At 56.7% G+C, this 24,612-nt stretch overlaps 1 protein-coding gene across 3 annotated transcripts in view; it reads right to left on the reverse strand.

Moving 5' to 3' along the window:
• Positions 1 to 1,530: 1,530 nt before the first annotated feature.
• Positions 1,531 to 24,612, reverse strand: part of Gsg1l (GSG1 like) — an 89,834-nt gene continuing 66,752 nt past the window's right edge. For 2 of the 3 annotated variants that reach the window (XM_048332702.1, XM_048332701.1), the window contains 4 exons: positions 15,150 to 15,261; positions 9,704 to 9,871; positions 7,039 to 7,109; positions 1,531 to 1,835 (listed from right to left, as the gene is read on the reverse strand). In XM_048332702.1, the coding sequence (XP_048188659.1) occupies positions 1,738 to 1,835; positions 7,039 to 7,109; positions 9,704 to 9,871; positions 15,150 to 15,261 (449 nt within the window). In that variant the 3' untranslated portion in view covers positions 1,531 to 1,737. The remainder of the gene's footprint in view (positions 1,836 to 7,038; positions 7,110 to 9,703; positions 9,872 to 15,149; positions 15,262 to 24,612) is intronic. The other variant, XM_048332703.1, reaches the window with a different exon arrangement.

Raw genomic sequence — 24,612 nt, forward strand, 5'->3', positions numbered from 1 at the left:
TTGGAACCCAGGCTGGGTGGCCATCCCCAGAGCTGAGCACCAAAGCACCCTGCACACCATGCTGGGAGCATCGGGCTTCTCTGCACTCCCCATCTGCTCTCCAAGTTTCCATGTCTGTCTGAAGAATTTGCCGTGAGACTGGCATAAAGTAGAGCAGCATGGCGGATGACACCAATGGAAACACAGATGCTGGATGGATGGATGGATGAATGAGTGGTGGATGGACAATAGATGGATGGATGGGTAAATGGATGAGTAGATTGATGGATGGATGGATTCATCAATGGGTGGGTGGATGGGTGGGAGGGTGGGTGGATGGATGGGTGAGTGGATGGGAGGGTGGATGGAAAGGTGGATGGGTGGGTGGATGGAAAGGTGGATGGGTGGGTGGATGGGAGGGTGGGTGGATGGATGGGTGAGTGGATGGGAGTGTGGATGGGTGGGTGGATGGGAGGGTGGATGGATGGGTGGGAGGATGGATGGGTAGATGGGTGGATGGGTGGGTGGGTGGGTGGATGGATGGGTGGGTGGGAGGATGGATGGGTAGATGGGTGGATGGGTGGGTGGATGGATAAGAGGGTGGATGGGTAGATGGATGGATGGGTGGGTAGATGAGTGGATGGATGGATAGACAGATGGGTAGATGGATGGATGGGTGGGTGGATGGATAAGAGGGTGGATGGGTGGATGGATGGATAGGTGGGTGGAGGGGTGGATGGGTAGGTGGGTGGATGAGTGGGTGGATGGATGTGTGGATGGGTGGGTGGGTGGATAGTAGATGGGTGGGTTGACAAGTGGAGGACAGGTGATAGGGGGTACATGGATGGGTGGGTGAAGGAGAAGAACAGGCTCTGCCTGAGTCTCTAGAAGTCCTTCTATGGAGGGGTGGACATCCTGGAGACTGGACTTGGAGTCCTGGTTCAATGGCTCTGCCCGTGGCAGCCTGCACTCCACGCAGGTTCCTTGGTCCCTATCACCCCGCACTGTGTCGTCTTCCAGCAGAGGTCACTCACTCAGGGCGTCTAGACTGCCCTAGCGTGCACAGGCAGCCCAGGCACAGGGCGAACGGCAGGAGAAATGTGGATCTCTCCTCTCTCCACTCAGAGCCCAGGCTAAGTGCGTGTCTCACCTACCCTCTGGGATCCGCTAGCCCTGTCTGCTGTGTCCATCCCGCTGTGAGTCACGTGACCCCATGTCTACCCTTGCCCGTGAACTCTGGGCCCGCACCTGTGGGCTCCTTGGGAAGCCTCGGCCTGGGGAGCAACAGGGCTGGACACGGCGAGGAAACAGGTTCAACAAGCATTTATTGAGCCTCTACTGTGTGCCTGCTGTGTGGCCCCCCCTCCCTGCAGTGCCAGCTGCTGCCCCTCCTTCAGGAACCCCCCTGTCCCCACAGGGTCCTGCCCCCTGGGTCCCCCAGCAGCCCCGTGGCCGGTGGTGGGTGCCCAGCATTCAGCGGCCGGTGGCCATGTCCTCTCCTGGCATCCAGGCGGCACCCACAGGTCTCTGCCTGCCACAGCAGGGCTTCCGGCTGCGGCCCCCCTTCTCCGTGAGCCTGCGCGTCCCCTGCCTCTCCCGGCCCAGCTCGGGGCCCTGGGACCCAGGCCGTGGCTGGCGGTGGCAGGCTGAGCCTGGCATCTCCTCTGCGGTGGGTCGAGGCGCCCAGAGCCCTGGAGGACTGGCGTGGCATGAAGGATGGTGGCAGCCACGAGGGCGGGCACGAGGGCCGGGCGGTCCTCACACCCAGTGCCCCAGCACCCAGCACTGGCGGCTCAGCTCGGGCGCCTCCTGGGCGGAGCTCCGGGGCCAGGAGTCGGCCATGTGTGCCTGGTGTCCTGCAAGAGACGGAGATGAGAGTCAGGGCCGAGAGCTCCATCAGCTCCATCCACCCACCCGGCCACAGCTGCCGCTCTCCTCCCCTCCCCTCCACCTGCCTGCCAGCCCACCTGTGCATCCGTCCACCCTCCCGCTGCCCCCGCATCCACCGTCCTCCCTCCCTGTGTCTATCTGTCTGCAGAGGAACCACTGAGCCACAGACCCCTGGCAAGTCAAGCTGGGTCAGGAACAATGGATGGAGAGGAGACAGGTAGGGTAGAGATAGCAGTGTGTGTGTGTGTGTGTGTGTGTGTGTGTGTGTGTGTGTGTGTGTGTGTGTGTGTGTGTGATTTTTCTTGGCCTCAGCTTTCCATCCTTTCTGTATTTATTTATTTATTTATTTATTTATTGCCAGTCCTGGGGCTTGGACTCAGGGCCTGAGCACCATCCCTGGCTTCTTTTTGCTCAAGGCTAGCACTCTGCCACTTGAGCCACAGCACCACTTCCGGCTTTTTCTGTTTATGTGGTGCTGAGGAATCGAACCCAGGGCTTCGTGCATGCTAAGCAAGCACTCTACCACTAAGCCATAGTCCCATCCTTAATATTCTTTAATGTTAATGTTCTACAGGTTTCTAAAAATCATTTTTGTTTGTTATGCTAGTCCTGGGGCTTGACCGCTGGGTCTGAGGGCTATCCCTTAGCTTTATTCTTTTATTTTTCAAGGCTAGCTCTACCACTTGAGCTACAGCTCCACTTCCAGCTTTTTGGAGGTTAATTGATGATAAGAATCTCAAACTGCAGTACTGGGATCGCAGCCTCCTGAGTAGTTAGGATTACAGGCATGAGCCACCAGCTCTTTATCATATATACGTGTGTGGTGTGTGTGTGTGTGTGTGTGTGTGTGTGTGTGTGTGTGTGTTTTGCTCAAGGCTAGCACTCTACTACTTTGAACCACAGCACTACTTCTAGTTTTCTGGTGGTTCACTGGAGATGAGTCTCATGAAGCCAGGCACTGGTGGCTCACACCTGTAATCCTAGGTCCTCAGGTGGCTGAGATCTGAGGATCACAGTTTGAAGCCAGCCCAGGCAGTAATGTCTGTGAGACTCTTATCTCCAGTAAAACCAGTCAGAGAAAGCCAAAAGTGATGCTGTGGCTCAAGTGGTAGAGTGCTAGCCTTGAGCATAAAGAGACTCAGGGACAATGCCTAGACCCTTTAAGCCCCAGGATAGCAAAATAAAAAGAAAAAAAAATGTCACGGACTGGCTTTGAACCAGGGTCCTCAGTTCTCAGCCTCCTGAGGACCTGGGATTACAGGTGTGAGCCACCAGTGCCCAGCTTACCCCCCCCCCCCTTTTTTGAGGAGCATTTTGCAAATGTTCTACAATTAATCTAGCCCTGGGATGAAAGGGTTGGTTTGGGCCTCAGAGACTAAAACAGTTGTCATTTGCTGCCAAGATAAAGGTCTTTAGGTTTGCTTGTTTGTTTTGACTTTTTTTTTCCAAAGAGAGAAGCAAATATTTGGTGCTCTGAAAAAGTTTGCTTGTTTTCTCAATGAGTATTTAGAGGTGGTTGCACACAGCCACTCTGGCTGGCTGAACCGTGGCTCCCACGTGGGAACTGGGGAGGTGAGTGTGGTTTATGTTGGGTGTGGTCCGGGACTGGGGCTTGAACTCAGGGCCTGGGTGCTGGTCCTTGGGTGTTTCTTTCGAGGCTGGCACTCTACCACTTGAGCCACAGCTCCGCTTCTGGCTCTTTGGTGGATAATTGGAGATGAGACTTTTCAGCTGGCTTTGACCCACAGTCCTCAGATCTCAGCATCCTGAATAGCAAGGATTATAGGTTTGGGCCACCAGCACCGTGTGTGTGTGTGTGTGTGTGTGTGTGTGTGCGCGCTGGGTTCAGATCTCCCAAAATATTCAGAGAAGCTGAGCATGCACATTTCAAAATAAAACCTCTGGCTCCAAAATGATGACAAAAAGTTAAAAAAAAATATTTTCGATCCTTTGCAAACCAAGCAGCGTCTTGCCTGCAAGACACGCTTGGGCCCTCAGGAGACCATTTCCAACCCCGACAAAACCAACAAGAAGGAAAGAATGACAAGGCGAGCGAGGGCTGGGCCGTGGCGCACGTGGTAGGGCGCCTGTGTGTCAAATGCAAGGCCCTGAGTTCAAACCCTTCGGGGGGCCTCATGCGAGGCAAATGCCCCGAGAGGCCTGGGTGGGGCTGAGGCCCTGGGCCGCAGCCTCAGGGCGGCGATGGGGACCTGGGTCACGGAACTGGATGGGGAGGGCTGGCACCCCGCAGGCCCCATGGCGCATGTGCCACGGCGGGAGGGAAATGGCTGTCTGTCTCCGGCAGAAGGCACTGGTTTGTGAAATACACTCTTGGCCAGCCTAGGAACCTTGAAAGAGGTGTGAAAAGCCCAGCAAGCTGTGCTGGCTGGGCAGAAGAGCCACGGGACAACTAGAAAGCAGACTGCGCTGGGCTGGGAGTGGGGCCCGGGGCTGCATCAGGGGCCGGGTGCTGGGTGCTGGGTGCCGGGTGCCGGGTGCAGACGCAGCCTGCCTCGCCCGCACCTCAGGACTCCCCGCCTTTGCACGAGTTTACTTGACCATCCGAAGCCCAGCCACACGGAGCACTGATGGGATGGGGAGGATGATGGTCTGGGCGCCAGACCTCAGCCCGCGGTGGGCCCACCCGCACGCCCAGAACGCTGCCCTTGATGTTTATTTCACAAATACGGTCTGCTTCCATTTTAATAAAGGGAGAGACTTGAGGCGACCCCGATTGGATTGGATTTCGATCTAATAAAAATGCCAAGTTGCTGTGGGCTCAGCCTCGAAATTCCCTCTGCGAGGCCGGTGCCCCGGCGGCTGGGGCCTGTCTAGACAGAAGCTCCCAGAAGCGGCCTCTGCGCCGGGCCAGTCTCGGACTCCCAGACACACCGAGGAGCGCTGACAGCCGTGATGGACTGCAGAGCCCAGCCGCCCGGACACAGAGGGGCAGGCCTGCTCTGATAGCGTCGATGTCACCATCCACGCGTCCCCAGCTAGCTGGTGGCCCCGCAAAGCCCCAAAGGCAGCCTGCGGAAGCCAACTCATTCTTCAAGGAGAATAAGCCACAGAAGCCCAGACTTAGAAGCGACAGCGTTGGAGACCATGTTTAGAGAAGCAAGCGTTGATGCCACTGCTTATATATATATATATAGACACGGTGGCTGGTATGGGAGGCAGGGGACTCCTGTGTGCCACAATGTCCCCAGAATGCGGACAGGAGCCTGCAGGATGCGGGCTGGACAGGAAGCACCGCAGAGCCAGGCAAGCGAATAGAAGCCACACTGAAACACAGAAGAGCGTCTCCGAGAGAGGGACAAAACCAGAAATTCTAGAAGAGAATCTGAGCTGGGCAAGGCGGGTGGCTCAGGCTTGTAAGCCCAGCCACTTGGGAGATGGAAATTAGGAGGATTCAAGGCCAGCCTGGACAATTAGTGAGCAAGACCTCATCTCAATAAAGAAGTGCAACATGATGGCTCATGACTGTAATCCTGGGTTCAAGGGAGGCATGGGAAGCGAGGGAGGGAGGGAGGGAAGGAGAGAGGGAGGGAGGGAGGGATACAGACTATAGAGGAAGGGAAGAAAGGAGGGAACAGAAGGAGAGAGGAAGGATGAGAAGAGGGAAGGAGGGAGGGAGAAAGGGAGGAGAGGAAAAAGCAAGGAAGGAAAGAAGAAGGAATAATGAGGAAAGAGGGGAGGAGGGAGGGAGGAAAGAAGGAAGGAAGAAGCAAGAACGAAGAGAGGGAGGCAGGAAGGGAGGGAGAATGAGGCCATGTTGGCTAACTAGACTGTTGTAGATCAGAGATGGCTCCTCAGGGGTGGGGCCTTTTCAGCTGAAATTTAATGGCGTGACAAAGCGAGCCCCGCCCCCAAGAGATTTAGGGGGACAGTGCAGGCCCCGGGGCGGAGAGCAGGTGTGTAGGCCCAGGGAGGGCGCGCCTGAGGTTCCAGCTGTCAGAGGGGCGAGGGAGGAGCTGAGTTGGGGCCGAGTGGGGAGTCAGATCTGAACATCGTCCAGTGGGCAGGTGATCTCCTCAGCACAGCTGATGGCCTTCGGAGCCTCCGTTTCCCCATCTGCGTGGAAAGCCCAGCCCTCTTCTCAAGGCCGGGTGAGCCCTCCCCCAGGAGAGCCAAGAGCCGGCTCCCGGCCTCCTGCCAGTGAGCGGGTCCTGAACAGTTGCTCCTGGCAGAAACACTGCAAGACTCAGGCAGGCAGCAACAAAATACTGTCTGGGCCACAGCGCGAGGCCGGGTCCTGGGGCTCTCTGTGTGAGCATCGGGATGCACAGGAGGAGTTCTCACCAGTGATCACACCGGGCCTGGCCAGGGACCATCCTCACAGGACACACACACACACACACACACTCCTTGTTTCTTGGTACCAGTCCTAGGGCTTGAACTCAGGGCCTGCGCACTACCCCTGAGGTGTTTTTGCTCAAGCCTAGCAGTCTATCATTTGAGACACAGCTCCACTTCTGGCTTTTTTTTGGGGGGGGGGGGGCAGGGCTTAGTTAATTGGAGATGAGTCTCACAGGCTTTCCCGCCCAGGCTGGATTTGAACCACCATCTCCCGTGTAGCTGGGGTGACAGGCGTGTGAGCCCCCAGCGCCCGGCTCCCGGCAGCCCCTTTTGATGCGGCCAGGGCCTGCTTGCTCTCTGTCACACAAGCACAAGCAGCGGCACACAGGGGCGGAGGTGGGTGGCAGCGGGGATGGTACTCGGGAATCCGGGGTACTCTGCTCTCGGGGAGACACCAGGAGGAAACCCCCGCTCAGGACAGAGAGCTCACACTGCACCGGGAGGCTCGGCTCATGAGGCCCGCCACGCCGCCAGCATCCCGCCACCGCCATTCACGGCACAGCTCAGGGGCATCTCCTCGCCTCAGTGAAGCACACGCACCTCTACTTTGCCTCTTGATCCCATTTACTTTTTTTTTTTTTAAGTATGTTTGTACTAGTGCTTGAATTCAGGGCCTGGGGGCCCCCTTGACTACATGAACTGCTTCCACACAGACTGTGTTCTCTCTCTCTCTCTCTCTCTCTCTCTCTCTCTTTCTCTCCCAGCCCTTAGCTGAGCCAGACCCCCCAGCTGCAGCTTTGTGGCCACAAGTTGCTATGCTGAGACCCTAGCCTCAGTCTCCCCAAACAGAGGTGTGGGAGGGGCACTTACGAGTTGAATATCCCTGGTGGCGACAGTCTAAGCGGAAGTCCTCCTCCTCGCTTCCATCACCCTTCTCCATCCTGAGAAGAAAGAAAGAGAAAAATGAAAGAAGGGAGGGAGGGAGGAAGGGAAGGAGGGAGGGAGGGAGAAGCAAGCAAGCAAGCAAGCCAGGCATCAGTGGCTCACACCCGTAACCTAGCTACTCAGGAAGTTGAGATCTGAGGATCACAGTTCAAAGCCAGCCCAGGCAGGAAAGTCTGGGAGACTCTTATCTCCAATTAACCACCGGAAAACTGTAAGTGGTGCTGTGGCTCAAAGTGGTAGAGCACTAGCCTTGAGCAAAAGAGCTCAGGGACAGTGACTAGGTCCAGAGTTCAAGGACTGGCACATACATACACACACACACACACACACTCACACACACACACACTCACACACACACACACAATTCAAGCACGTATTTGAGAATGAGGCTGAGCTGACAGAGCCTGGCACCCCCTTTTGGGGGGGAAGGTTTTACAAAGGCCACTTGCACCTCTTGGTGTGAAGAATGGGCCTCAATATTTTTATCAGATACTCTGGGAAACTGAGGCAGAATAGAGAGGCAAGCCTATTGTTCTTGCAAAAAGAAGATCCTCAGTTGCCAGCAAATAATTGTGTGGCTCACCAGCTATGTCTATCACAAACCAGGCGGATGTTACAAAAGTGTGCTTGCTTTTCCAAATCACACACTGAGGTGCACCGGACAATATTATTTAGCAGCATATAGGTGCAAAAGCTAATGTGGATTATTCAACATGACAAAAGGTAAGGAATCAGATCTAGAGCCTTCTTCATGTATAACCTTATTTTCTGATTTGGAGGTAATAGGGTTTCCCCAGCTGTGTAATATTTCTTTTGGGGGAAGTGGTTTTGGCTCTGGGGCTTGAATTCAGGGCCTCATACTCTCACTTGGCTTTTTCTTTCAAGGCTGGAGCTCTACCACTTGAGCAAGAGACCCCACCCCCAGCCTTTGGTTGGTTAATTGCAGATGAGAGTCTCAAGGACTTGCCTGCCCAGGCTGACTTTGAACCATGATCCTCAAACCTCAGCCTCCTCAGTAGCTAGGATGACAGACGGGAGCCACCGGTGCCTGACTGTGTAATATTCCTGAAGTCAATCTAAACACGTCCCCCCCCCCACCCCACAATTCCCCGTGTGGACAAAGCTCACACCTTCCCACTTGTGGTGAGGAGCTCTTTCCCAGCACCAGCTGCCGGCGGCCGGGCACTGGAGCAGCCTAGCTGCTGTCGTCTACTCGTAACCCACACAAATCCCAGGGCTCCACGGGGCCGGGCCACGCGGCCTCACACTCCCAGCCCCACCGCCTCGTGCCCATGCGCGCATCCATCTGGAATCTTCCCTCGGGATCCTTTCTCACCGTGGCCTGAGACCTCTCTTCCCTCCCTCCCGCCTCACTTCTAACCCAGGCCCCGGCTCTTTCCGGGACGTGGCATGGCATCTCTAGCTTTCTCCACCCTCTCTGACTTCCCGCCTGCCTCCCACCCAGCACCTCACAGTCCTGTCCACCGGAGACCCCTGTTCCCCATCTTCCCCTCGGGCCCCCCTAGAGCAGAGCGGAGGACAGCCAGGAGGCCCTGTGGATGAAGGGGAGGGGGTAGAGGGGAAGGGGAGGGGAGGGGGGAGGGGAGGGGAAGGGGGGAGGGAATAGTAGTTTGTGCCGAATTCAGGGCCCAGGCCCGCAGGCCGAGTGCACAGGCTCTGCCCCCCTCTGCCTTAGAAATGGCGGGCGCAAGGGCTCGGGTGCGGCAGAGAGCAGGCTTAGCAAGCGCAGAGTCCCATCCCCAGCGCTGCACTGCCAAAAATAAAGTAAAATAAAAGGGAGGGCAGGAGGAAGGAAGGAAGGAAGGAAGGAAGGAAGGAAGGAAGGAAGGAAGGAAGGAAGGAAGGAAGGGTGGAGGGAGGAAAAGAGAAAGGAAGGAGAGGGAGGAAGAAAAAGAAAGGCAAGGGGAAGGGAGGGAAGAAAAGAAGGAAGGCCGGTGTGGGGGCGGGGGGCGAAGCCCATTTTCTGGAAGTTTCCCCAAGGGCTGACTGTGGAGACCCAGGGCAGGCCTGCTCCTCAGGTGGGGAGGGGTGGACGCTGAGGAGATCCTGGGTGGGGGGATGGGATGCGTGGGGTGCACATTCAGACCAGGTGAGTATCGAAGGCCTCGTTGAACAAGTGACAGCCAGCGGGGTGCATTCCAGCGGAGCCACAGCATGTGCAAAGGTCCTGAGGCCCGGACATTCTCTGTGCCCTCACGGAACAGGAAGGAGGCGCAGGTGCAGAGTGACCACACTGCAACCGCCAAAGAAGGATCTGGAACTGTCCAAGGAAGGCCCCACCATCTTCTTCCTTGGCCTAAAACTCTCCCGGGTGACCCCACAGAAGGGCAGCTCCCCCATGCTGCCCGGCGGGCTGCCTTCCCTTCTCCTCTGCCCCTCCTCGGATTCTGGCTGATCCTGAGGCCGCCTCAGCTCCCTGACGCTGCAGACTCCAGGACAGGTGGTTTATTGGGGAGGTGATCTCAGGAAAGACCGAGAAAGAAAGGGGGGGGGGCCATATCAGATGACTCGTTGGGGAAGGAACTCCCTCCTCCTGGGGGTGGGTAGTGGTGGCCCGGCCCACACTGACCTCTCCCGGAAGTACTTGATGGCCTCGGCATCCATGAAGGTGGGCTCTTCCCGGTAGCCTTGTTCGAAGACCTTGCGCTTGTGCCGGAACTCAATGACCGTCTTGGTGTAGGAGTTGAGCGTGGTGACCGAGGCTGCCATGCAGCAGGTGAAGGAGCCCCAGGCCAGGCTGTGGAGACAGAGGGCGGGGGGGAGCTGTGAGTGCTGGCCAGGACCTGAGGGAGGCAGGGAGGCCCCGTCCCGGGAGGCTGGGCTGGGTCTGGAGGCACAAGTGAGGGTGGAACAGGAGAAAGGCCATGATGTTCACAGACACCCTAGCCCTGCGCTGCAGCATGGGTTGGACGTCTGGCCATGGAGATGGGCTCACGGCCCCTTGTCTGACTTGTTCTCCCCCTGGGAGGTAAAGGGACAATGACCTTTGCCGTCCTGTGAGGACAGAAGAGGGAGCAGCCAGGGGCCCTGGGACACCCAGCCGAGCCAGATTCTGTTCTAGAAACCACGTCCTGGCCCCATCCCTCTGCAGCAGGCAGGCCCACAAGCATCTAGGACCAGGAAAGGGGTAGCTTCTCTGCTTCTGGGGCTTGGTTTCCGAGTCACTGTTTCTGGGTCTGTCTTTGGTGTTGTTTTTCTTGGTGCAGGGCCTGGGGCTTGAACTCAGGGCCTGAGCGCTTCCTTGAGCTTTTCTTTGCTCAAGGCTAGCACTCTACTGCTTGAACCACAGCTCCACTTCCAGATTTTTGGTGTTTAATGGCAGATAAGAGTCTCAGAGACTTTTCTGCCAGGATTGGCTTCAAACTGTGATCCTCAGATGTCAGCCTCCTTGAGTAGCGAGAATGACAGGCGTGAGACACAAGTACCCGGCTCCTTGAACTTTTGTGTTATCCTTTTTTCTTTATTGTCCAAGTGTGAGACAGAGGGGTTACAGATTCATATGAAAGGGAGTGAGTACATTTCTCGTTCTACTTGTTACCTCCTCCCGCATTTCCCCCTCCCCCTCCCACTTCCCCTCATTATCCTTTTTTTGTTGTTGTTTTGTTTTGTTTTTTGCCAGTCCTGGGCCTTGGACTCAGGGCCTGAGCACTGTCCCTGGCTTCTTTTTGCTCAAGGCTAGTACTCTACCACTTGAGCCACAGCGCCCCTTCTGGACTTTTCTATATATGTGGTGCTGAGAAATCGAACCCAGGGCATCACGTATACAAGGTGAGCACTCTACCACTAGGCCACATTCCCAGCCCCTTGTGTTATCCTTTTTCTGTATGTTTTATTGCACCACAGAGAACATCTCAACAATGGAGACCAATCACCCCGTCTGTCGAAGCAGCAGTGCAGAGCCAACCACAGGGAATTCCTGCCAACTCGGGGCAGAGCTGGGGCCGTGCGCTCAAATTCAGTCTTTTCCATCATGCGCAGACGTCTAATTACACCGGGCGCCTTTTCCCCCATCGCTGGAGCGTCTGATTTTTCTCCAGTCTGTTGATCTGGTGGTGGCTGATGACTGGTTTTCAAATGTGCAGCTCTCTGGTCAGCCCCGCTGGCTGGGGTGTGGAAGGAATTGATTTTCTATATCCCCGATTCCCAGTCGCTATTATTTTGAACGGTAGGCGATTTCACTTGTCACTGTGATACTCGGGATATTAATTTTGAAAATGAGATGACAGGCCTGGTTGAAACGACTTAGGGATCAGCTGCCTTCCCCAGACACGGATCTGACCAGAAGAGGGGAAATGTGGGCCGGCTCCTCCCAGCCAGGGCAGAAGCCCAGGTCTGCCACACCCGGTGCTGAGGGTTCCTGGGAGCTCTGGGTGCGGGGCCTGAGGGGAGCTGGACGGCGGACACGGGTATTGGGTCTGGTCACTGGACAGCCCCACGGAGCCACACCACTGGAGCTGTGGCCTCCCCCGAGGCCCAGCCGTCACTGGGCAGCCAAATGGTGCTGAGGCCTCCCTGCTGCGAGCGGTCACTGTGCGGCCAGCCGCGTGATCCTCCGTCCCCGGTGCCCACCCTGAGCCCCAGCTGCCACGGCCAACACCTGTGGAGGTCCCCAGGAAAGGCCACCAGCCCAGCCCAGCCACCAAACCACGGAGAGGAGACACAGAGGTCGGGGTGATGTCACCACTTCACTGCAGGGACACTGAGGCATGAGAGCAGTAAGTGGCTTTGACCCCAGAGGTCGTGAGCTGACCCCAGGGGTCATGCCCTCGACTTCTCACTCACTGCCAGGAGTCCAGCAGGGAGTTTGGGGGTGAAGCCGGAACCCAGCCTCCAGCCTCCCCCCCCCCCCCACCAATCACAGAGCTCTTCACCTCCAAGCCCCCCAGAGCCCCTCAGCCTGGGTCTTCCTGCTGGGCCTGGGCACAGGCTGGCTCTCTCCCGGAAGAGCGGGCCTCCTCTCCACGCCTGGGTGGGCCAGAGGGGCTCTGGGGTGACAATTGTGACAGATAGCCTCACGTATATTAAACAAGAAGGATGACAAGGCCCAGCCCCGGCGATGCCCCCAATGTGGGAGATGGGAAATCAGGCCAATCCATCTTGTGAGTCTCCGTGACAGGGAGAAAGGAGCAGCCATCATCGCCCGGCCTTTAGTAAGTGATGGAGTTGGGGGGCTGCTTGAGAGGCAGAGGGGAGCACAGGGGCAGGGTAGGAGGCCTCAGCTTCCACAAAAGGAGAAGACCCCCGGGGGACCGCGGCAGCCTCAGAGCGGAGAGCCGGGAACTGTGGAGACAGCAGACAGAGACGAACCACTGTGCCGCCGCCTCAGGCTGTGTGGCCCGAGTCGAGCGATCCAACCTCTCTGAGATCCCACGGGTCCATGCGTGGATTAAAATTCCCACCCGCAGGGGCTGGGAAGGTGGCTTAGTGGTAGAGTGCTCACCTCGTGTACATGAAGCCCTGGGTTCAATTCCCCAGCACCACATATATGGAAAACAGCCAGAAGTGGCGCTGTGGCTCAAGTGGCAGAGTGCTAGCCTTGAGCGGGAAGAAGCCAGGGACAGTGCTCAGGCCCGGAGTCCAAGGCCCAGGACTGGCCAAAACAACAACAACAACGAAATTCCCACCCGCAGAGGCAAGGTAAGAAGAGCAGTAGGCAGGGGTGCACTACCTGGGTTCGAATCCCACCTCTGACACCACAGGAGGCTTGTGTGAGGTCTCCAGTCTGCCAGAAAGGGTCTACCTCGATCCCAGTGTCATCTATGGCAGATGAGAGCCTCACACCTGCTCAGGCTTGAACACAAGCCCCCTTCCCGGGACACTGTAGGCTCAGGGTGAATGACCTTCCAAGGTCAAAGTCTTGGGAAGGAAGGAGGCTGGGGGGGGAGGGAAGGGAGCTGGAGCCAGAGCTACTCTCCCTAGGATTGTCCTACTTAAAGGATCAGGACTCCTGTTCTTGGGTCAAAGTCCCTTTAAGGAAATTCCTTGGCGTTAGAGGAGGTGGAACCAAGTGGAAGGAGGAAGGACCGGAAGTGTTGAAGGCTGGTGGGCCCAGCCATGGAGAGGAAATGGATCCTGAGGTCTCTGGCCCAATCCTTGGATTCATCCCTTCATGGATTCACTTTGGGGAGGTGGAGGCCACAGGTGCCTGGGGCGTGTGGCAGGGGATTTCCATGGCCCCACTCCTTCCTGTCTCTCTCTTTCTGCTTCCTGGCTGCCAGGCGGTGAGCAGCCCTCCTCCACCAGGCCTTCCGCCATGATGCTCCGCCTCACCCAGACCCCAGAAGTCAAGGAGCCTGATGATCATAGACCGAAATCGTGAGCCCAAGTCAATCCTTCCTGCCTCAAGCTGACATTTGCCACAGCAACCAGAGGGCTGACTGACATCCCTCCTTCCAGGCAGGGTGGCTTAGACCCCCTCCCTGTGATGACACCATCAAGGCCACAGAATGCCCAGCCTGGATGCCATGCCCCATGATCATGTCAAACCACCGATGGGCACACGCTGGCCAGCCCCAGGCCAGGACGCAGATGCAGGCTGTCTGCTCCATGGACCTTTGCGATCGGGGTCTTCAAGCACTCGCTCTTTTGTGTAGTAATAGCCCACTCCTCCACCTCTGCCGGCATTCATGGCGGTGGGGGGTGGGGTTGTCTTCTCTTCTTTCCATATTCAAGCTGGAGTTGGGGGGAGAGGACTCTGGACCACCGCATTCAGGCCAGACTCAAGGCTGGACAGTCCAAACTTCCCCTGGGGTCTGAATCATTGGCCTTGGGGGACCTAAGCCAACGGAAGCCCGGACCAGGACTTTAGCTAGAACTCTTGAAGAGGAAACCCCGTCTCCCTGGCCAGTTGTCCTGCCTTTCTTTGTAGGAGGCAAGCCTAGAAGCAATGCCCGGTGGCCATCCTTGTTACCCCCAAGGAGTCAAGATCGCTGCTTCGGAATAAAGCCACCAAAGGGAACACAGAGAGTGGTTGGGTCTCAGATCCAATCTGCGGATCTCCTGGATCCAGCTGGGCCTGAGGCAGTCTTTGTGTGAGCTTGGCCAGCAGCGTTCCCCGTTTGAGAGCTTTTGTCCGATTCCTAGCTTCGGAGGGGAGTCTGGCTGAGCCAAGTCAGGACGTTCCCGACATGTCTAGCTGCAGTGAGCGACGGTGAATGGATGGTGAGAATTCCTGGGGTTCTGTGTATGTTTCCTGGCCAGCAGGAGGGAGGTCGGCTCAGACACTGAAGCCAGAAGGAAGTAGCTCAGGCCTAGTGGCCCCAGCACTGACTCTGGCTGCTGTTTCCAGAACCAGGAGCCCATGAGCCTAACCTTGCTGGAATGATGTGGGGCGAGTTTTCTGTGATGGCCCCGTGACCCAGTGAGGGTCTCCTGGATTCTCAGCCCAGGACTGGCAACAAAAATCAAAACAAATAAACCAAATAAGCAAACCATTGCCCAAGTTCACAGTCACGTGGGATTCTGCTCCCAAGCCGAAGAGGATCCTGACATTGCGCCTTCCCTGGGCTCACTTCACCCAGAGGTGCTGCAATCCCACATCCAGCGTCCCAGGCTGGGATCTTCTACCCCACTTCCAGAACCTTCCAGAACCTTCCATGCTCACCAACTTCCACCTCCATCTGGCCAGAGCTGGCCTCTGGAGCAGGGCTGGAGGATGACTTGTGGACCCAGCAGGTCACTGGGTCTCTGTGACATTTGTCCTTGATGGCCACAGTGTTGTCACAGCAGCTTGGAAATAACACACTAATGGTGAACAGGGCTCTGTGCTTAGGGGCACACGGACATTTGAATCTCCTATCAACTGTATATGGTGTGAAATGTTCATCCTCGTGCACTAGCTGCCCAAAGCCGCTTGAAAACAGGTGGCCAGGGGCCCAGTTTACCACCCCTGGCCTGCGGGTGGGTCTCAAAGCGCCCTTAGACAATAAGCCATCAGCCCGCACCTGGGCGTCCCAGCATGCCTTGGGGCTCCAACACCTGAAGGCGCTTCTGCCCCGAGGTCTCAGGCCACTCACCAGAAGGACCACCCGTAGTCCCAGGAGTGGGGTCTCCAGTCTTCAGGGCCGAGGCTCACGGTGACCTGGAACACCTGGGTGTACATCATGTGGGCCACCATTCCCAGCAGGCCTGTGGGGCAGGGAGCAAGCGGGTGTCAGGAGTTAGGGGGGGCTCGTCCCCACCCAGGGCCTCCCCCCTCCAGTCACCTACTGGCTGCCAGTTAGGAGGAGGAGGGGAGGTGGACCCCAGGGGAGGGAGGCCAGCAAAGAACAGAGCAGGACGGCCCGTGGGGCTGTCTCACCTCCGTCCCTATCTCTGAAATTCCAGCCACGGCCAGGGCCATGAACCTCTGCTGGGGTTGCTCTGGTGCACACGGGTTTGACGGCACACCCAGGGCGAGGATCCTTAATCCTCCAGAGAGAAGATGTAAGCTCCGCCTAGGGGGGGTGTCAGCCCAGGGCAGCGTGGGGTGTGGACAGCTTAGTGGGCACCGGGCCCAACACTCATGAAAGGGCCCCGATTCCCCCAGCGGCTGGCAGCTCATCACGCCTGTCATCCCAGCTACTCAGGAGGCTGAGATCTAGAGGATCGGGGTTCAAAGCCAGCCTTGGGAAGTCCAATGAACCAATAAACCACCGAAAAGCTGGAAATGGAGCTGTGGCTCAAGTGATAGAGTGCCAGCCTTGAGTGACAAAAACAAACTGACACACACATGTGCATGCGTGCGTGCGTGTGCACACACACACACACACACTGCAAGTACATGAAAAACACTATAAAATTACCTTCAGGATAATATGTGTAGCAGCTGTACACAATAGAATGAATTTCGTGTTTCGACTTGGGTCCCATCCCCAAGATATCTGTGTGTGCGTCAGCACATGCGTGCTGAGCCTTTCAGTCCCAAACACTTCAGAAAACGGCTACTCGGCTGTTCTGTTTCCCGAGCGCCGTGCATACCTGGGGCTGTCTCCCGCCAGTGGCCACCCTGTCCCCTGTCTGCCCCCTCCCTGCCCCTTCCTCCCCTCCTTCCCTGCTCCCTCTTCATCTCCCCTCTGTCTCCCTGCGCCAACACCACCGTATTCCCTTTTAAGGATCACACACGTGTTTACCCAGCTGGGATCCCAGGCGCGTACTGCCATGCTGGTTTGTCTTCTTGAGATGGGGGTAGAGGGGGAAGGGTCTCACTAGCTTTGTGCCCAGGCTGGTCTCCTCTCTCCGTGCTACCAATCTCTGCCTCCCCAGTAAACCGGGGTGACAAGCGTGAGCCACCCAGCCTAGCTGGGACCCTGTCTTAATCACTGGAGTTTACAATAGACATTGGGTGGCCTCCCTCCCTACCCAGTGTGCCGCCCCTCAGAACAGTTCCCCAGGGAGAAGCCATGCTCCCTCCGGGCCAGAGCACCCACCCCTCCATCCCCCTTTCCCTCCCTTCCTCCCTTCCTTCCTGCCAACACTGGAGCTTGAACTCAGGGCCTCACACTCTCGCTTAACTTCTTCTGCTCAAGGCTGGCACTCTACCACTTGAACCCCAGCTCCACTTCTTGCTATTGGCTGATTTGCTGGGGATCTGAGTCTCACAAACTTTCCTGCCCGGGCTGGCTTTGAACGGTGACCTTCAGACCTTAGCCTCCTGAGCAACTGGGGTGACAGGTGTGAGCCACAGCTGCCTAATGAGACTTGTTCTAAGTTCTCTCTCAGGAGGCCCTCTTGGTGCCTCAGTTTCTCCATCTACAGGACGAGAACAGGGGACAGGGAGCTGCAATGGGCTCCGTCCTGGAACAGCCCCGGCTGTCTGCCAGCACGGGGAGGTAAACGCAGGGCGCTGTAACACCAAACTCCCAGCTACGCCCCGAAGCTAGATGTGGCCTGCTGGCAGAATAATTAATTTCCCAAAGTCTTAGTTTAGAAAAGCATTGATTTCTAGATTGAATTCCATTTATCCCCCAAGTAGGAAAGACTGTGTTTGAAGAAAAGTCAATAAATGAAAATTACACTTCACTCAGATACCTCAGTGTGCCTTTGTGATTGCATTTTAAACATCCCGTTTCGAAAATTGGAGCCTGGGGCTGGAGGCGTGGCTCGAGCAGTAGAGCACCTGCCTAGCAAGTAGGAGGCCCTGAGTTCAACCCACGGTACTACCAAGAGATGGGAAGAAAGAAAGAAAAACCACACAGCAGGGCACAGTGCCTTACGCCCGTGATCTTATACGCCTTGAAGACTGGAAGGTGGCAATGGAGGCCAACGCAGGCTATAAAGTTTGGGAGACTCCATGTCAACCCAGTGTGGATGCTGCCGCAGGGGCCTGTGGTCCCAGCTATGGGGAAAGACCAATGGTTGGATGCATCTGTCATTCCCAGCCACACGGGAAAACAGAAGCAAGAAGACTGCAGCCCAGACCTTCTCTGGCGTAAGGCGAGAGCCCACCTTGAAAATAACCAATGCCCAGCAGGACAGCAGTGGCTCACGCCTGTCATCCTCGGTACTCAGGAGGCTGAGATCTGAGGACCAAGGTTTGAAGCCAGCCCAGGCAGGACTCTTATCACTCCACTTAGTCAGCAGAAACGCCGGAAGAAGAGCTGTAGCTAAGGGGTAGAGCACCAGCTTTGAGCGGGGGGAAAAGCTCAGGCTCAGCATCCATGCCCTGAGTTCAAGCCCACCCCTACCCCCACAATAACCAAGGCAAAAAGGAGCTGGAGGTGTGGCAAAAATTTTTGGGCCCTGGGTCACCTATTTCAAAAGTGTAATCCAAGGGGCTAGTGGGAGCCAGCCGGGGGTTGATGTATAATGTGGGTTTATTTACATTTTATTATTGCTGTTTGAGGTGCTGGGGGTGGAACCCAAGGCCTCGAGCCTGCTAAGCAAGCACTCACCATGAGCAGCACCCCCAGCTCCTGATTTAAGTGTTATTTCCTTTTATTTTTGCATTGCTGGAGTTTAAACTCAGGGCGTCAGAGCCTGCGCTCAGCTCGCTTGCTTGCCTGGCTGATACTCTACTGCTTGAGCCACGCCTCCAGCCTTGTTTTCTTGGTTTCTTTGGAGATGGAGTTTCAAGGATTTCTCTGCCTGGGCTCACTTTGAACTGTGATCCTCTAGATCTCAGCCTCTGGGAGTAGGTAGGGTGACAGGCATGAAGCCCTGCTGGCTGTCTAGTTTGTTGTTGCTGTTGTTGTTGCCAGTCCTGGGGCTTGAACTCAGGGCCTGAGCACTGTCCCTGAGCTTCTTTGTGCTCAAGGCTAGCACTCTGCCACTTGAGTCACAGCGCCACTTCTGGCTTTTTCTGTGTATGTGGTACCGAGAAATCGAACCCAGGGTTTCATGCATGCTAGGCAAGTACTCTACCACTAAGCCACATTCCTAGCCATGGCTGTCTGTGTGTGTGGAGTTGTGTGGTCCATGGGGGAGGGGGGAGGCTCCAGCTGAGAGTACAGAGCCAGGGCCGGGCTGTGGGGCTGCAGGCTGCTCTGAGGACAAGCACTGAAGGCTGAGTCCTGTGGGGTGGCCCCTATCCCTGAGACGGGGCCTTGGGGAGGTACTTGGGTTAGATGGAGCCACGAGGGTGGGGCCCCAGAATGGCATCCATGGCTTCTAAGGAAAAGGCACAGAGCCCTGAGCTGGGGGGGCTCGGCTGGGGGGACTCGGCTGGCTGGCCTCCACCAGGCTGCATCCCAGCCGCTGCCGAGCAGATGCTGGGCACGGTGTCTCTCAGTCTCCAAACCCAAATCAACCTCTATTCTTTATAAATTACCGGCTTTCAGGCACGTGGCAGCCGCCTCTGAGGACAGAGGACAGCGAGGACGGCGTGTGGCGAGCAGCTGGGCGGTAGACGGTGCCACAGGGGCACAGGGCACGGGGGAGGAGGGGCGGAGGAGGGAGACCTAGTAGCTCAGGAGGCTCATGTTGTGTATGCGTAGAGGGGGCCAGACGGCAGCCATGGAAGGAAGAACTGGGGTGCAGGAGCCACTCTGCAATGGTGATCACCAGCCCTGCTGGCCCGGAGGAGAGGAAAGGCCAGAGGGGCCTGGGAAGGCCAGGAGCCTGAACCTGCTGCGGGGAGCCGGGGAGTGGCTGGAGAAGCCGTGAGGGGCCGGAGCCAGGGGGAGGATGGATTCGAGAAGGAAGAGAGGACTGGGTCACTGGCCGCTCACATCCGTCATCCTAGCTACTCAGGAGGCTGAGATCTGAGGATCACAGCTCAAAGCCAGCCCAGGCAGGAAAGACTGTGAGACTCCAATTAAACCACCAGAAACCCGGAAGTGGCGCCATGGCTCAAGTGGTAGAGCGCTGGCCTTGAGCAAAAGAAGCTCAAGGACAGTGCTCAGGCCCTGAGTTCAAGCCCCATCATCACCACCACCACCACCACCAACAACAAACAAATAAAAGAAGGAAGAGTCACCATTAAGCCCAAGAGGGTAACAAGGAAGTGACTGTAAAATACAGAGGTCATCATGACCTTGACAGGCTCTATCTCAGCAGTGTGGTGGAGATGGATGCTTAGCTACAATAAAATGAGGACAGGAAAGGCAGGGAAGGTTCTAGAAGCCCTGGAGCAGCAGAGAAAGAGGTGGTGGTAAGAGAGAGCAGAGGCTCAAGGAGGGAGTTGAAGGTACAAGATGGACAGTAAGTTTCACGCTTGGCCAAAAGCGAGTGTGAGTGAAAGCCAAGTGCTGTGTGTGTGTGTGTGTGTGTGTGTGTGTGTGTGTGTGTGTGTGTGTGCCAATACTAGCTTTGAACTCAGGGCTTCTTCCTCTTGCATGGATTTTTTTTTTTTTCTCAAGGCTGGCACTATACCACTGGAGCCACAGCTCCACTTTCACCTTATTTCAGAATGATAAGAGTCTCATGGACCTTTGTGTCCTGACTGGTCTTGAACTTCAATCCTCAGATCTCAGCCTCCTGGGTAGCTAGGATGACAGGCGTGTGCTACCGGCACCTGGCTTACAGCCAAGCTGAATCCCTTCAGTCCTCTACACTAAGCAGAGGCACAGGGGCGCAGGGTACGGGCTGTGGGAGGTGGCTGGGACCAGCCCCCCAGGGCACCTCAAGTCACTTTCTGCTCCATCACTGAGGGCGGGGGGCGGGGGGAGGTCAGTCAGCCCTGGAGACCCCTCTGAGGGCACCTCTCCCCTCCAGAGACGCCACACAGAGGGGCACATTGAGGGCAGGCTCCAGGACTCCGCCCTCCTGGTAGGACCGACGTGTTGTGTGAGCTCTCTGCTCTGTTCATGGTGTGACATCGCATTAACTTAAAATCAGATGGGTGATCAACTATGCTGCCAGGCACTCGTAATCCTAGCTGCTCTGGAGGCTGAGAGAGGAGGCTTGAGGTTCAAGGCCAGCCCAGGGGGAGAGAAGTCTGTGTGGCTCCACCTCCAATTAACCAGCAAAAAGCCAGACTGGAGGCGCCAACTGGTAGAGCACCAGCTGCACGTAAGTGAAAAAGCCAAGCAAAGATGCAAAGCCCCAGCACTGGCATGTGCGTGTGTGTGTGTGTGTGCGCGCACGTGCATGCAGATGATGTCTAAGTTATTACAGAGAACACTTGGAGCATATTCGTGTCTACAGTTAATATTCTGCTACATGTTGGACTCTGGGCCAAATGCCAACATTTCTTGTGTGTCATCAAAAATGAGAGATACAGAGGTCTGTGAACGTGGGGCATGGGAAGTGGCAGTATGGCTGCCAAGGTATATGCACTAGGGCCACTCCCCTACTGCCACTGTTACCAAGCTAGTCCTACACTGAGCCTTCCTTCCTTCCTTCCTTCCTTCCTTCCTTCCTTCCTTCCTTCCTTCCTTCCTTCTTTCCTTCCTCCTCCTCTCCCTCCTTCATGTGTGGGAAAGGAAGTTCTCTTTCTTCCTTGGCTGCCTGGTGCATATCACATGGTGGGTCATGGAGAAATGATTGACCAAGCCACCCAAATCATCTATTGACTGAACCAACCTAATCACTCAGTGAGAGCATTTAGGAATGACCCAGTCGTCGTTCGATCTGCAGGTGGAGTGACCTGCGCATTCCCAATGCACTGATTCCTTTTGCTCCTCTCCACGTGAGGCATGTGAGCTCGGTCTAGCATGGCTGATGGGGGACTTATGGATCGCTACATGGATCTGTCTCCACCTCTGTTGCTCTTATTCAGAATGATGCAGGCTCGATCCCCCTACATCCCCATCCCTAACATCCACTTCTCCGACCACTGCTGGGGGGGGAGGGGGACTCACTTCAGCCCCCCTGGTTCTCCCAGCCAGGCATCAGGCATGCTCACTGCCAGGGAACCATCTTGGGTCACGTGCTGGCTCTGCCTACCCTCACTGGTCAGCTGGGGCGGGGCCAGGCAGAGGGAGCGGCCACAGTTGGTCATTCTTCATATGGCTAAGACACAAGGCCACCTTCCTGCCACGGTGACTGGGAGTGAGCTAACAAGCTGGGGGCCCCGGGGCTCCTCCAAGAGGCCCATCTGCCTGGGCACCCACTGTCTGACCTCCCTTGCAGGACAGGAGAGGAACAGCCACCAACTGGCTTGCCTCTAAGTTGCCAGGGCAATTCATGGGGCAAATGCAGGGCTGTGGAGGGGACGGGCAGAAGGAGCTACTGGAAGATGGACAGGAGAGATCCTAGCTGAGTGATGTGGAGACGGGGGGCGGAGGGGGGACAGAGGGAGGAAGGCATGGCAGACAGGGGCTTGGTCTGTGCAGAGGCACAGCATGGATGGGCCAGGAACCGGGGTGGGGCTCATGGGAAGGGAAGGACACAGCGAGGGTAGACAAGGACACTCCCTGGAAAGTCCTGTGCCAGCTCTGGGGTTGGGGCTTGATCCCGAGGGTGTTGGGCGGGAGTGGCACCATCGTCCGCCATGCGCTCTGTTTTCAGAGGGAGCGTCGCCTAGGACATTGTTTGCGCTAGGCAAACTCCAGGCGATGGATTGGAGGATTAGTTGGGGAGTCGGAGCCGGGCACTGACTGTCCACCTAGCCAAAGAGGAAGTGGCTGGGCCAGGGTTGCCGAGAAGCCGGTGACGGAGGGCTGCACAGGTGGCGGGGGTGGTCCTGGGCCAGAACCCACACAGACAATCAACCCCAGAAAACACCCTAGGAACTGGAGAATGGAGAGGAGCTGGGACAACTGGGAAAGAGTGAGGAGAGCCCGGAAACCACCTCTCTCAGAAAGAACACCTCGCCAAGCTCCAGGCTGCCATGTCATGTCGCGGGTCAGCCAGAGGCAAATGGGAGAATACATCTCCTGTTGAAGACCTCCAGATGTGGGTCCCGGCAGAAAGCAAAGCTGACTGCTGCTTGCACCCCTTGGCCGGGGCTGGGGGCTAGGGCAGCTGAGGGGGGGCAGTGGGGTACAGGGCCAGGACGGTCTGTACTCACCCCCTCCCCACGCTGCTGAGCCAATGGTACTCTGTGTTTTAAAGCCACCAGACCTATTTTTAAAGAAGGAGCTATTTTTAGCCAGCCTCTCCAGAGAACCCGCAGCCAGCCTCTCCTGGTAGCATATTTTAGACTTTTTCAAAAGTTCCTCCTTACACATAACCTCAATCTTTCCAGCGCCAATTTAAGCTAATTTCTCACTGGGCCCTCTGAGGACGAGGGCAGGCATCTGCTTACAAGGAGCCTTTGGGGAGCAAAGCAATTACGGGGCTGGGGGTGGGGCGGGTAGGGGATGCTCCTCCTCCACCTCGTCTCCCCTAGCGGGATGTTCCGATCTCTCTGCCCTTTCTCCAAAGGTCTCTTTTCAGACCACTTGAGTCATTAGTGTCGCTCTCATCTCCATCCTGCCTTCTAAATGTGCCGTGGCCCAAAGCTGAGGAGGCATTTAGGAAGCCTTGCGATTGCCAGTAATGGATTTCCTCAGCGCCCCCCACCTAGCCGCGAGCGATGAAAGAGCTCAACACCCCCACAGGTGTGGGGGGGGGGGTAGGGGGCTCTGGATGAACCCAAAGGGTCCCACCTCACCCCCTTGCCTTCTCAGTTACCCCAGTACCTTCCTCACTGGGTAACCAGATAGCCAACACCCATAAGCCTTCTGGGCACAGCTGCAGGAGACATGAAAAAGGAAGAGGCAAATTGTGGCTCTGAGGATTTCAAAAGCCTCTACCCCAGGTGCTGGAGGGAAAAAAATGGTTGGGAGAATATCCAATCTAGCAAGCCTACCTCCCTTCCCCCTCGGCAGCAAAGGGGGGCAAAGCAGGGGATAGGGAGACGCAGGGAGGGGAAAAGAGGGACCCTCGGGGAGAACAGACTGAGCACTGTAGACATGAGCAGAGACACCCCCCAAAGAGCCCCGAGGTAGAATCCACCATCTCTTCCTGCTTCCTCTTCAGTTTCAACTTCAGAAGGGCACATGAGCCACTGGCAGAGTCTTGACCGTCGATGGCTCTAGAAGAGGGTGCTGTGCCCTGTCCACCCCAGGCCACCAGGGCTCCCGGACAGCGCCTGGGCCTGCTGCTCACGCACCACTCCATGGTGGCCCTCGCTAAGAGCTGGGCTGGTCAGCAAGGGTGGGGCAAGGCGCAGAGACAGGGCCAAGCCCAGGCAGGGCCTTCTGGCCAGGGCCTGCTAGGCTCGCTCCCGCCCTCATGCGCCAGTGGAGGCTGGAGCTGAGGGGACCTAGAGCGGCGGCTGGCACTACCACAAGCCGTCCCGGCACAAGGGGAGGGCAGGGCGCTGACAGTGAGGAAGGACTGACATCCCAATCCCAACACAGCACGCCTCCCCCTAACACTGCCTGACACAGGAACACTGCAAGCTTCCCCCTGCCACTGCACTCACGGCCTCACAGACTGGTGGCAGCCCAGGGGAGGGCAAGGGACCAGCAGCCAAGGCTAGGAGTAGAGTCCTGTTTGTCCACCCACCATGCACCTGTCATCCATCTACCCACCCATTCATTCAACCGTCCACCCATTCATCTACCTTCCATCTGCCACCCACCCATCCACCCACCCACCCACCCATCCACCCAACATCCATATATCATCCATCCATCCATCCACTATCTACTCACCCACCCATCAATCCATCTATCCATCTGCCATCCATCCATCCACCTACCCACCCGCCCATCCACCCAACATTCATATATCATCCATCCATCTACTATCTACTCACCCACCCATCAATCCATCTATCCATCCACTGTCCACCCACCATTTATCCACTATCCATCCTCCTACCTGCCCATCCACCCATCCATTCATCCACCACGACATAGGGATCTCAGCTGACTCAAAAATGTCCCAACCACAATAAATGGGTCACATCCCAGGCAGCTTTCTAGTCGCAAGCCCCATCTACCACCCTTGCTAGAGCGGGCAGATTCCAAGGCTGGCACAAATGTCCTCAATGCCCTGGGTCAGTAGGTCAGTAGGACATGTCAGAGGGGACGGGAAGGACACAACTGTGTTACGTGACTGGTGACTCCCTCTCCTCCAAACAGGCTGTCTGACCCTAGGATGGCCATTCTGGGGGACACAAGGTAA

Source organism: Perognathus longimembris, chromosome 23 (assembly GCF_023159225.1).
Source record: "Perognathus longimembris pacificus isolate PPM17 chromosome 23, ASM2315922v1, whole genome shotgun sequence".
Taxonomy (NCBI): Eukaryota; Metazoa; Chordata; class Mammalia; order Rodentia; family Heteromyidae; genus Perognathus; species Perognathus longimembris.